The 13,345-nt window shown below is 41.3% G+C and overlaps 1 protein-coding gene across 1 annotated transcript in view; it reads right to left on the bottom strand.

The window, feature by feature from the left end:
* Positions 1-13,345, bottom strand: part of LOC138300898 (protein-arginine deiminase type-3-like) — a 624,978-nt gene that overhangs the window by 305,031 nt on the left and 306,602 nt on the right. The window contains exon 7 of the mRNA XM_069240758.1: positions 4,443-4,618. Coding sequence (XP_069096859.1) covers positions 4,443-4,618 — 176 coding nt within the window. The remainder of the gene's footprint in view (positions 1-4,442; positions 4,619-13,345) is intronic.

Raw genomic sequence — 13,345 nt, 5'->3', positions numbered from 1 at the left:
AGACAAAGTCCATTCCTGAACCATGTTGCTTTTATAACTCTCTCTTTTGCTAGGTCTGATCACTTCAGCTGGCATCAGTAGATAATGGAAGCCTGCAGTGGCACAAAGTGGGGCACCCTGTATTCCCTAGAACAAGGCTAATGAAAAAACATGTGTTTTACAAGGATTTCAATTTAATCAAAATTTAACTCCGTCATGGGTTTGGAAAGTAACGAGTTTAGAAAGTACAAGAGAAAGTAACAAACGTATTGTTCAACACCAAAGAAATATAACACAAAAGATGCAGATGTTCCAGGTTTGTATTTGGTTCATAATATGAAATCAAGTCTATTGGCTTTGCCAAGGGGTGAGCACATCGTTATTCAGAACAACTCTATTAGCTTTATCAAAGGGTGACCACATCAATATACAAGGCAAGCCTACTGGGTTGGTCAAGGGATGACCACATCAATATAGGAGGCAAGACTAAGAACTTTATCAAGGAGTCAGTACATCATTATATGAAGACAAGCCAGTAGGCTTTGCCAATGGGTGTCCACATCATCATACAATACAAGCCTATTGGCTTTGTCAATGGCTGACCCCATCAATAGACAAGGCAAGCCTATTGGCTTTCTCAAGGGGTGACCTTGTCATTACATGAACACAAGCCTATAGGCTTTGTCAACGGGTGACCACATCATTATACAAGACAAGCCCATTGACTTTATCAAAGGGTGACCCGTCAATGTACAAGGCAAGAGTATTGATTTTCTCATGAGTGACCCCATTATTATATGAAAGCAAGTCTATTGGCTTGTTAACGGATCACCTCATCATTTCAAGAGGACAAGCCTATAGGCTTTGTCAAGAGTTGACTATGTCATTATATAAGAAAATCCTATTGGCATTGTCAAGGGGTTGCCATATCAGTATACAAAAAAACCTACTGGCTTTATCAACAACATTAAACATGTTAGGGTCTTTTCTTTCACATTACTCAGATCACTGTTGCTGGGGCCACGTTGTATACACCCCAGGAGACGTGGTTACTTTTAGTAAATGATTTCTGGGGGGCTGCTGCTCTCCCTGCAGTCATGGACAATACGTTTGTAACATTTTGGTGGTGCACCTGCCGAGATTGGGGTAGGAAAGGGAGGGAAATATGCTGATTAACTCCTAAAGGGCATTATGGGATGTTCCTGGCAAGGATCAGTTAATAATAAATAAGTACCTCAGACAATCAGACCGATTCTTTTTTATTTCCGCCCACTGGTCCAGATATCCATAAATTTTTAACCTTAATTTCTCAAAAACGAATTACACCAAATTACAAAAAGCACAGTTCATGAGTAAGGTTCTAGCTTTCTGTCAAATTTGGTGTAATTCTGTTGAGCCACATGGGCTGTAGCACTTTTCACAATTCCCTATGGAAATTGCATGTTGAATGTGCATCTTGGGACCCCCTCTTTTTCTTGGCCCTCTTATGATGGATAAGTCCACTGAGTGGAGAGCTAAGTAGTTGAGCTTATCTTTTGGAATGTTTCGTGAAAATTCATCAAACTGTGCCAAAGTTATTAGCAAAACAAAAAAATTAATTTCCTATGGTAACTATATCCTAACTACACACATGGAAATTGTATAAATTTAATGAAACATGCTTTAGAGTTAATGGTACAATATAGTTTTTTTTTGTTTTAAAATGTGTGTCTTTCATCACAAAATGACAAGGGTGCTCACCTCAGTATTCAAAGTAGATTCTAAGGGATATAAAAATATGGTGACACGAAGAGGTGCTTAAGGTAAATTGCTACGTGTAGATAAGTCACTATGCTTAAGAGCGCATGAACAGTTAACTCCAACATAGAATGTTGATTCAAGATCTGAACAAGGTGAAGCTAATTACAGGATTCAAAAAACATGGTTAATAAACCCCTTAAATGCTGTGGTGTCTGGTACTCCTGTTCTGGATACTTTACCCTACGTTTAAAAATTGTGTAAAACTTCGTGACTCGTGACCATGATGTACATATACGTAACAAGAGATAACCAAAAGGACACACTAAGGATTAACCTAATTGACAACTGAGGTCAGAATATATACTAGAGAAAACAGTCAGAATACACTTCACAGCCTACCACAGCATCCCAAAAGACTACTGTCAATTAAGGAAAGGTTAAACTGGTGGAGACGAAAGGCTGTTAAGGGAGTTTTAGAGTTTTCCTCACGTTTTCTCTCAATATTCTTTTATCAGATTTAACTTGTAGACATTACAGCAAAATACAATCACATTCAACCGCAACATCACCAGATGGCAAAGGTTACACGATGTCACTTCCTTTGCAGCTATTCTGGGAATTCACGTCCATGCTGCTTTGTCGACTTCAAAATTTCGATTTTCACTTTTTAAAATGTAGGGGATTGAATAGTCTAAGCACGCACCTGTACAAAGTGGCTGTTGGGCATGGGTAATATATATATATATACAGGGAGTTCAGAATTATTAGGCAAATGAGTATTTTGACCACATCATCCTCTTTATGCATGTTGTCTTACTCCAAGCTGTATAGGCTCGAAAGCCTACTACCAATTAAGCATATTAGGTGATGTGCATCTCTGTAATGAGAAGGGGTGTGGTCTAATGACATCAACACCCTATATCAGGTGTGCATAATTATTAGGCAACTTCCTTTCCTTTGGCAAAATGGGTCAAAAGAAGGACTTGACAGGCTCAGAAAAGTCAAAAATAGTGCGATATCTCGCAGAGGGGTGCATCACTCTTAAAATTGCAAAGCTTCTGAAGCGTGATCATCGAACAATCAAGCGTTTCATTCAAAATAGTCAACAGGGTCGCAAGAAGCGTGTGGAAAAACCAAGGCGCAAAATAACTGCCCATGAACTGAGAAAAGTCAAGCGTGCAGCTGCCACGATGCCACTTGCCACCAGTTTGGCCATATTTCAGAGCTGCAACATCACTGGAGTGCCCAAAAGCACAAGGTGTGCAATACTCAGAGACATGGCCAAGGTAAGAAAGGCTGAAAGACGACCACCACTGAACAAGACACACAAGCTGAAACGTCAAGACTGGGCCAAGAAATATCTCAAGACTGATTTTTCTAAGGTTTTATGGACTGATGAAATGAGAGTGAGTCTTGATGGGCCAGATGGATGGGCCCGTGGCTGGATTGGTAAAGGGCAGAGAGCTCCAGTCCGACTCAGACGCCAGCAAGGTGGAGGTGGAGTACTGGTTTGGGCTGGTATCATCAAAGATGAGCTTGTGGGGCCTTTTCGGGTTGAGGATGGAGTCAAGCTCAACTCCCAGTCCTACTGCCAGTTCCTGGAAGACACCTTCTTCAAGCAGTGGTACAGGAAGAAGTCTGCATCCTTCAAGAAAAACATGATTTTCATGCAGGACAATGCTCCATCACACGCGTCCAAGTACTCCACAGCGTGGCTGGCAAGAAAGGGTATAAAAGAAGGAAATCTAATGACATGGCCTCCTTGTTCACCTGATCTGAACCCCATTGAGAACCTGTGGTCCATCATCAAATGTGAGATTTACAAGGAGGGAAAACAGTACACCTCTCTGAACAGTGTCTGGGAGGCTGTGGTTGCTGCTGCACGCAATGTTGATGGTGAACAGATCAAAACACTGACAGAATCCATGGATGGCAGGCTTTTGAGTGTCCTTGCAAAGAAAGGTGGCTATATTGGTCACTGATTTGTTTTTGTTTTGTTTTTGAATGTCAGAAATGTATATTTGTAAATGTTGAGATGTTATATTGGTTTCAATGGTAATAATAAATAATTGAAATGGGTATATATATTTTTTTGTTAAGTTGCCTAATAATTATGCACAGTAATAGTCACCTGCACACACAGATATCCCCCTAACATAGCTAAAACTAAAAACAAACTAAAAACTACTTCCAAAAATATTCAGCTTTGATATTAATGAGTTTTTTGAGTTCATTGAGAACATGGTTGTTGTTCAATAATAAAATTAATCCTCAAAAATACAACTTGCCTAATAATTCTGCACTCCCTGTATATATATATATATATAGTGTTACATAAATATGCTGTCTTAATTTCAGTTACTCTCTCGGTAAAAGTAGTTCGAATTTAGGAGTGTAGCCCATATGACTCGTACACTTGCATTAGGCTGCATACTCCGACGCAGGCGTCATACCTCTTCTCAGGGATCCTTACATATAAGCGTTCATTCCTCGACACCCCACCTCATGGCTACTCGTTATAACACGATATGTTACTTGCTTTTAGAATGACTACTCAACTTATTTTTTATATCTCCTATCAACCGAAAAGGAATTTGCTGAGTCGCTCCTAGGAATAGAAATCGTGGCTAGCAGCTATGTACACATCTCTGCAGGAAGTGTGTTACCCCTCCAGTCTCTAGACCCCATAGCACTCTCGTAAGCTTAGAAAGTTTAGAAATTACCTCCTCTGAGACTTCCAGCAGAGTGACGCTGATGGACACCAGTCCGGAGAAGCCAGCATCCGGAAAAGCGAGACCCTCTACGTAGAAAACGTGCTCGTGCTCACCGTTGTACTGCACGCGGTAGAACAGCTTCTCTCTCCCCAGCACGTGCTGGAACTCACTGCTGGAGTTAGTCCCTGGATAAAAACAGCAGTTACAGCTTCTCACTAAGAGGAATGGTACTGGTATGCATACTGGCCTCCATTCACTGGCTATCACCAAAAGGTGGCTCAGCCATGGAGGTTCCTGACACTTCCTTATATTACACTATTTGCATGTGACACCTCTATCGTTGCAATCTCTTAGAACAGCGTACAGGGTTTTTTCTTTAAAATTCCAAATAATTTTGAGCAGCAGTGGGATGTTTTCAGTGGGCACCCTTAACAGTGTCCCCTTAAAGGAAGAATAATTCAACTAGTATCACAGTAAATTGTGACAAAGCAATTCAGTTTTCTAGATTTTCTTTTTTGCATGTTATCCTTTATGATTTTTATTTCTATATGTACACATCATTTTCAAATCCAACACACTTTTCGCACATCAAATAAGGAACATTACTAATATTTCCCATAATTAAACATATTTCAGTTTTATTTTTGAACTGGGAATTCTCTTTCCTTCTAGAACTTAAATTGTAAGACTGTATTTTAGCACACTCATCTTTAAAAAAGTAGTGACCAGTGGGGGCTGGTGACATTTGAAAGTGGTGGGGAATAAAGTGTTGGGTATTTCTTTTATCTAGCGAGTGGAGCGAGCAAGCTCAATGGACAAATATGGGGTCTAGGGTGGGTCCTCCTCCCAAGAAATTTTTTAAAAGAGATTGACAAATTGTGCATTTGAAAAGAAATACATTTAGTGAGAAATCAAGGGTTATAAAGCAGTAGGAATGTATAGTCTTGAAATGTTAAACACATTAAAAACTGCCCCATATCTTACGGCATTTATATGTTCACCCTTGACTTTAATTTACGGATTGCACACTGGAACAACTTCGGGCCCTTTAAACTCTGTGCTTACCCAGTGTCTTGCACTGCATGCAGCATCAACATTGGAGGAAAATGCTCTAACAGGCACCAGGAAGCACCAACAGCTGTTGGCTGCTATCAGTCATACAGAAATATGTGCAGAAAGGTCTTTGAGTGGGCTGAAAAAAGTGGGGGTTCTCTAAAAGGGAACATGCAAAATAAATGTCTGTGATTCCTGGAAACCTGCCATGTATTTTAGTTTCTCTCTGAGACGTTATTGCATCCAGAAATATAACACAACAACTGACATACACCTAAAACCTGTCTGTAATGTTGGCTTTGTCAGTGGTTGTTATAAATGATAAATGACTAACAACAATGATTAGTTATAAATATTTAACATTGGAAATGTTTCAATTCTGACATTTGGTACAGCAAATTAAATAATATTGAGGCCTGCGAAAGGAGTAGGGACTTCAGTTATGTGAGCTTTATGTTCGATATGTTTGCCCTTTTTCTCTTCACCTCAGCCATCTGCACATTTTCAACCTCCTCTCTCCTCTTCAGCACCCTCATTTCACTCTCGCCTGATTGCACTTTCTCGCATCTCCCTCATTTTACCACCTCAAGCATATTAAGCACTCATTCACATTTAAGCACTTTATTTCCTTTTGCCTTCTAAATATTTTGATGTCTGTGTACCCTCTTCACACACACTTACACTGAATTTCAATAGTAACTGGAATACATGACCATTATCCTGTGTGCTCTGCAGAGGTGCCAACACACTGACAGGCACTTTGCTTTACCTTTAGCCTCAGCACCAGCGCTCTCAACCAAACCCCCTCATAAACACCTGGCATGAGTCAAAGTGTGCACTATGCAACAGTAATACAATGCATGAAAAAATACAGAAATACCGCATGATGAAACAGTTAACTCTCTTGATGAATGCAACATTATTAAAACATGTGAAATAATAGAGGACCTAAATCGCTTTTTACATTCATTGTTTGCATATCAAACTATATTTTTGGCATTAATGTGAAGGGCATGCCGATCGGGCCAGTTTTACAACCATGCAGCAGATAAGTGCCTTTACTGTAAGTACATATTTCTCCCTTTGCGCTTGAATCTGATATTTAGATCAGTTTCACGAGGGAACAAGAACCCCAATCATCAGTTGATTCAATTTCGTGAGGGAACAAATACAGCAGCTCCACTTCTAAAGGAGACAGTGATCTGCAACTAGGGCCTGGGCTGTCACAGTGGGGAAGGTTAGCATGACAAGGCGCCTCAAAACAATAAAAATAACAGATGATTGGCATTATAACACTTACCAAAGCCAAGACACTAAATCACACCTGCTTGCATCCACTTCTTTTGCGTGATGAGTGGGAAAAGAGTGGGATCATGCCTGTGGATGACAGATGGCTGCCCTCAAGCAGGGATAAAGACTCTGAAGCTCGAAACCATTATGCTAAAAGCGTCACTGGCCAATAGCAGATACTGCCATAGACCACAATGGATATGAAGGGCTTTAGAGCAGTCAGCCCTGCGTCATGAGCCACAGTGTAGAAAGTTGATTTACTGCCTGGCTTCTGTCTCTTGCTTCAAGGCGATGCAGGCCATGCAGCCTGGGACAGACAGCTCAGACTTAAATGCTTTGACTTGTTTAGAGATACGATTGCATTTCTGAATAAATCCATCTATTTCTTATTTTTTGCTATAAATGTATAGGAAGTTCAGAGGGGCACAGCTCCTCAGCCCTACAGGATAACCTGGTCCTGGTAGGGGCTTCCTCTGCAAAACCAAAGGGATATCTTTACATCATTTCTTTCTATAGTTGAGTCTTATTGTCACCGATAGCCTCATGCACTCTTTGCCCTATTTCTCTCTGTGTAAGAAGGTAGTGAAAGGTGTGTTAATTTGAAATTTCTCAACTTCAAAGGGATGGGCTGTAGAGAACTTCATGCCTATTACGGTCTTACAGTTCTATGAAGTTCCCCTAAATCACTTCTTACTTATGTCCCTGTGCTTCAGTCACCCAGCTATAAATCACCAGAAGCCCTGGCAGGGCATAAGATTGAACAGAAGATCACAGCGTTGGCTAGGCACATACTTCATGCATTTTAATCCATGAGGGAGAGATGGGTTTCCCACCAATCCCAGAATGCTGTGGAACGCTACTGAGCATGCAGCCGATAAGAAAGTCTGAAAGCCACATTCAAGAGATCTTCCAATGAGCCCCTACCTCGTCCAACTTGTTGGTGATGAATATGTTACTGTGATAGGCAGTACCTCCCACAAGCCTAACCTTGTCAGGAGCCACTTATGCTTTTTAAAGGCGCCTCTTGTGTGTTTACTTTACATTACAATGTTTTGATTCACACCCTCCCAGATCTTAGCTCTTTAGACAACTGGATCCAGGCTCTCTGCCAGTTATTAGTCCTTTGAAAGAACAAACTGTACATTTTGATTAAGGTTACCCCCAATCCACCTTTCCACCCCCCCACGCAAACTACCTTGGAACCAATACAAACTTTTGAGTAGATATTTATTCGTGAGGTGGAACTTATACAAATCAGTAACTTTTTTGTAAACGTATCTAAAAATGAGAGAAGAGCCCTTAAAGAACTTGAGCTAAGATGAGATTTTGTGATAAAGACCACCAGATAAGGGGGGAGCAGCAGTTATTGTCCCTGTTGAAATGTATGACAAAGAATGCAGATGGTTGTTATTTAATGAGAGGAGCTATAAGATCTTGAAGGAAAACCCTACCCCACCTCTCCAGAACCAGAAAGATAATGGTGGAGGAAGCCCTAAATATGGGATGGATCACTGCCAAAGAGGCACTTTTCTCGACACCAAGGGAACCTCGAATGGCATTATTTTACAGCCTGCCCTAAGTACACAAAAACAGTTTTCCCCCACAGGGATGCCTTAGTATGTCTTGAATCATGTCCATTCTGGAACTGCGTTCACGATTCTGTGACTGGTTCTTAAGACCACTGGTGAAGAAGGTGCCTTCATATCTGAAATACAACAAAGTTGTGCTCGGCCTCCTAAGAACTTTGAGCTTTGATTCGGAACTGGACCTATTAATGACAATGGATATAGAGGCTTTAAATATCTCTATACCATAGGCACAAACTCTCTGTGTCATTTAGAATATGCGTAAGGAATCAGACATAGATAACATTACACCCATAGAGTTCGTACTCGACTGTACTAGGTTAGCCCTGAGCGAAATTTTTTAACAATGTAAAAACACACTATATCATCAAATCAAGGGCACTTCTATGGGGAGCACTTTTGTTCCACGCCTAGCTTACATGTATGTCCATCATTTGGAGTGTATTAAGTTGAAAGAACCACGGCACATCCAAGCATTCCAAATGTAAGTCCTTTATTCTTCTTGGGTATTCAATGAAAACAGCAAACGTTGTACCAATCCATGTATATACAGCCGACATGTGTTTCGTTGTGAAAACGACTTTTTCAAGGCTCATTAAAGACTGTAAGTTATTTGATCTGTGTTACAATATGGTCGTCTTGTAATATTCGGTGTAGAAGTTGCTTATCACATGTGTGGATATATCAATATATATTTGACGGTACACCTTGGTAATGAATCTAGGTTTGTACCAGGACCATGATAAGTCCAACAGTTGTGTGCTCGATCCCGTTTCTTGTTTGTAGTGGTCAGAAAAAGTGGAGTGTACCCATCTATACTGTAATACCAGCCCATCCCTAGCAAATAACAGACTATGGCGTTGGTTCATTGGTGATGTTCAAAAAGTATGGAGAGGTGATATGGCATTGGCTACAGAGTTCTCTACCTGGGTCAATGCCCAGGATCCGTTCTTACGATTTACTAACACAATTGATAGAAACACCATTATTTTCCTGGATCCTACCATTAATATTGTAGATGACACAGTAACTCTATGGTGCATGAAAACCTACTAACAAAAGTAGATAATTTAATTTTGACAAACACCATCCTAGATCCCTGAGGGAAAATCTAGATTTTGGCCAGTTTTTGTGCATCAGGTGTAACTGCTCTGATATAATTACTTACAATGAACAGGCAGACTGGCTGAAAAATTGGTGGCACGCAGATACCCATCAAGAGTGATCCCATGAACCAAAAAAAAGTTCATAATAATAACAGCAAGGCCCTTCTAGAAACACATCCCAAAGAATAGGGTGTTTACGCCTGTGTCCAACAAGGTTAAAAAGGTAATCTCCAAACACTGGGACAAATTGAAAAAAAGGGGAAGTAACTGGCCACTCTCTTTATTTTCTTTTAAACATATTGGGCCAGATGTAGGTAAGTAAAATTTTGCGACTTGCAAATTGCGAGTCATATCGACTCGCAAATTGCAACTCGCAAAATTGTATGCAGAAAGGTGTCTCAGACACCTTCTGCGACTCGCTATGGGGTTGCAAAGACCCACCTCATGAATATTAATGAGGTGGGTCGCATTTTGCAACCCCATAGCGAGTCCATGCATTCACAGGGAGGGTGGCCTGTTGAAGACCGCTGCCTACTCTGAAAAAACATTTTTCTCGGCATTCACAAAGGGGAAGGGGTCCCACGGGGACCCCTTCCCTTTTGCGAATGAGTTACCACTTCAAGTGGGTGGTAACTGCGAGTTGGTTTGCGACCGTATTCGCGGTCACAAAGCAACTCAGCATGGCGATGCAGTCGCAAATAGGAAGGGAACACCCCTTCCTATTTGCGAGTCGCAGCCTCAAATTGTGAGTCGCTACCGACTCGCAATTTGAGGTTGTGCATCGCGTTAGGCCTTTTGCATGCCACAAACTGCGTTTTTCGCAGTTTGCGACATGCAAAAGGCTTCCTACATCTGGCCCATTATGTCAGTCTCAGGGACAAGCTGGTACACACTGAGCCCTTTCATGACACTAATGACACCAAAGCGGCTAGAACTCTACGGGGCCTATCCCTAGGCGTGTGACACTTCCCTTGTGGTAACTGCTCGGCCTGCCCCTTCACTAAACATCTGAAAGAGATAGATATTGGCACAGACAGTTCCTGGATTCTCAAGCAACATACTAACCTTAACACTGAAAACGTGATATATATATATATATAACCACATGTCCCTTTAACAAAAGATAAATAGAGAGTACAATCCAAAAAATCCGGCTAAGCAACTGTGAACATCGAAGTACGATCTGATGCAGAAAAAGTGCCACCTGCATGACTAAACATTATCTTGAGAATCAACATTCAGATTCACCCCATGATATATCTTATAAAAGTTGGCACAGGGTGACCTTGGGTGTAACTACACAGTTCCATTTTTGAATCATTAATTGTTATGCATGAAAATACAGACAGATGATTGTAATCACACCAATGGGTACAGATAATGCCCACAGCTAATTATAAGTACACTGACCACCCTGTTATCATGATGTCCACTCATAATGCTTATCCATTTTTGAATCATGAATTCTTATGCATGAAAATACATATAGATGATTGTAACCACACCAGTGGGAACAGATAATGTCCACCACTCATTATAAGTACACTGACCACCGCTTTTACCATGATGTCCGTTCATAATGCCTATTCACTGTTGAATCATGACTTTTAATACACGAAAATACATACACATGATTGTAACCACACCAACGGGTACAGATAATGCCCACCACTAATTATAAGTACCACAACAGCAACATGTCGACAGGAACACACTGAGGTTGTGACATCGCTAGCCATGTTTCTTAGGTCACCATTGAACCTGTCACACATCTGAAATTACTGTACAGTCTAATGTTAAGATGTCAATGATCACATCGTTTGAGTGGGTTGCCTAAATGTCACCTTGCAAATTGTAAGTGTCTCAATGATGTTTACATTAATCCATTGCATAAGTCTAAAGGTATCCGATGTCCAGGGTACATTGATATGAACGTGTTAACAACACTGTCAATGTTTACCTGTGTATGGAACTATCATCTCACCCCCAGTGAAGCCACAGGGACACCTGTTTCACAAGTCACAATGCTCGGGAGGGCACACTGTACTGCAAATCCCAAAACATACTGCTGACAACCGGTTAGCAGCCAAACACTCGTTCAGCCAAGGAAACAACACAATGCGGATGGTAAATCCTACAAGCTTAGGATGCGACATAATAACACAAAAGAGTCACAGACAACACAAGACAGCTACTGCCATGCAAGGTGATTACAATAGGGCTAGCTACATCAACATGATCCCATTCATTTTCTCTTGCAGCTGATCAGGGGTATGGCATCCAGCCATGGATAATGACACCTATTGGCAACCCGAGTACTGCAGCAGAGCGTGCCTACAATGACGCACATAGGAGGACACGCACCATAGTCGAGAGGACCTTCGGCATCCTCAAGTCAAGGTTCTGATGCCTCGACATCACTGGTGGTAGCCTCCTATATTCCCCAGAAATGGTCTGTAAGATCATCCTAACATGTGCTATTCTGCACAACATTTGCATAAAAAGGAACATTCCCCACCTGGAACCCGAGCCACACATGCCTGAAGAGGAGGAAGAGGAGAATGGTGGCCTGCAACATGAGGGGGAACAACAGAATACGGCCGCTGGTTTATGTAGGCGGCAAAATATTGTGAACAATTTCTTTTAAATATAATCACCATCAACACTTTATGAACTAATTTAAATAAACACCTATAATAAATACCATATCATAGTTTGGCTATTCATTTTTGCACACCTTCATCTCTAACTATCAGAATAAGAGTGTTGCCTCATGGAGCATTGCTGATATACCGATTAGGACACTGAAAATCCCAGAGCAAATGTGATGCGTATCACACAATGGTCACATACACACACACAGGAAATGACATATATCCTGTACATTTCACCTTTAAAGGGCAATAGCAGAGGACCACACCTATTTCACACATACATGTTGAAATCATGGTTCATTGCAGCATATGGCTCACAACTAAGACACCATCACTCAATTTGGGGAAAAAAAGCCTCATACAAGAGGCAGTGGATGTGCTTTGCATCAGTAAGAGGAATGTATGACCAGACCCTTGACAGAAGTAAGTCCAACTGCATCCAATATTTGCAAGGACTATCTGTGACCAGAGTTCCATAGAAGCAGTACATAGACAGCACAAGTGCCACACATATGAGCAGCATTGCGCACATGACATTCCATGCACATGTCCGCCCATTTCCTAACTCCTGACACACCAATGCACCTGGTCGCAACCCACCTGTCTAAAGAGATCCCTGGAATAGTAAGATGTGTACCCTGATATTCCCTCCTCTACACACACAGCTTGTCAATAGCAATCCAGTGTGCTACACCCTTTCCTATGGTATACCATTCTCGTAGAACAACTGACTGCATGGACGTCAGGTCAATTAATACACAGGCTTCTAGTTTTCAAGCCCTGTTAGCACCTGTAGATTGCTTCCCATGTGAAAATGTCTGTTGGCCATTAGAATGCAAATCTCACCTACAGGACTTGTGAGAAACAGATGCAGCCCACACCTGTGATCACCTCCATGCACACCACCCATTTCAACAAGCACTGCCCCTGCTGATGCCTGGAACAACATAGGAGTTGCCATTTTGTCAAATACACCGTTAAGCATTTATACTAATTAAGCCGTGTAACACAGCCCTTGGGTTCATTTGTCACCTTCAAAAACACAGGACATACACAGTTTGACATGTCAACTGTCTAGTTCATCCTCCAAACAGTCTTAGTCAGACCACTGATTATGTAACTTGTTAAATTGCTGGATCCTGATTCACCCTGCATCCTGTCAGCCTGACTGGCATCTGTCTGTGCGTCACCCTAAAGTATCCATGTGGCTACATATGTACCAC

Source organism: Pleurodeles waltl, chromosome 6, assembly GCF_031143425.1.
Source record: "Pleurodeles waltl isolate 20211129_DDA chromosome 6, aPleWal1.hap1.20221129, whole genome shotgun sequence".
Classification (NCBI taxonomy): Eukaryota; Metazoa; Chordata; class Amphibia; order Caudata; family Salamandridae; genus Pleurodeles; species Pleurodeles waltl.
This window is presented reverse-complemented; position numbering and strand designations above follow the sequence as displayed.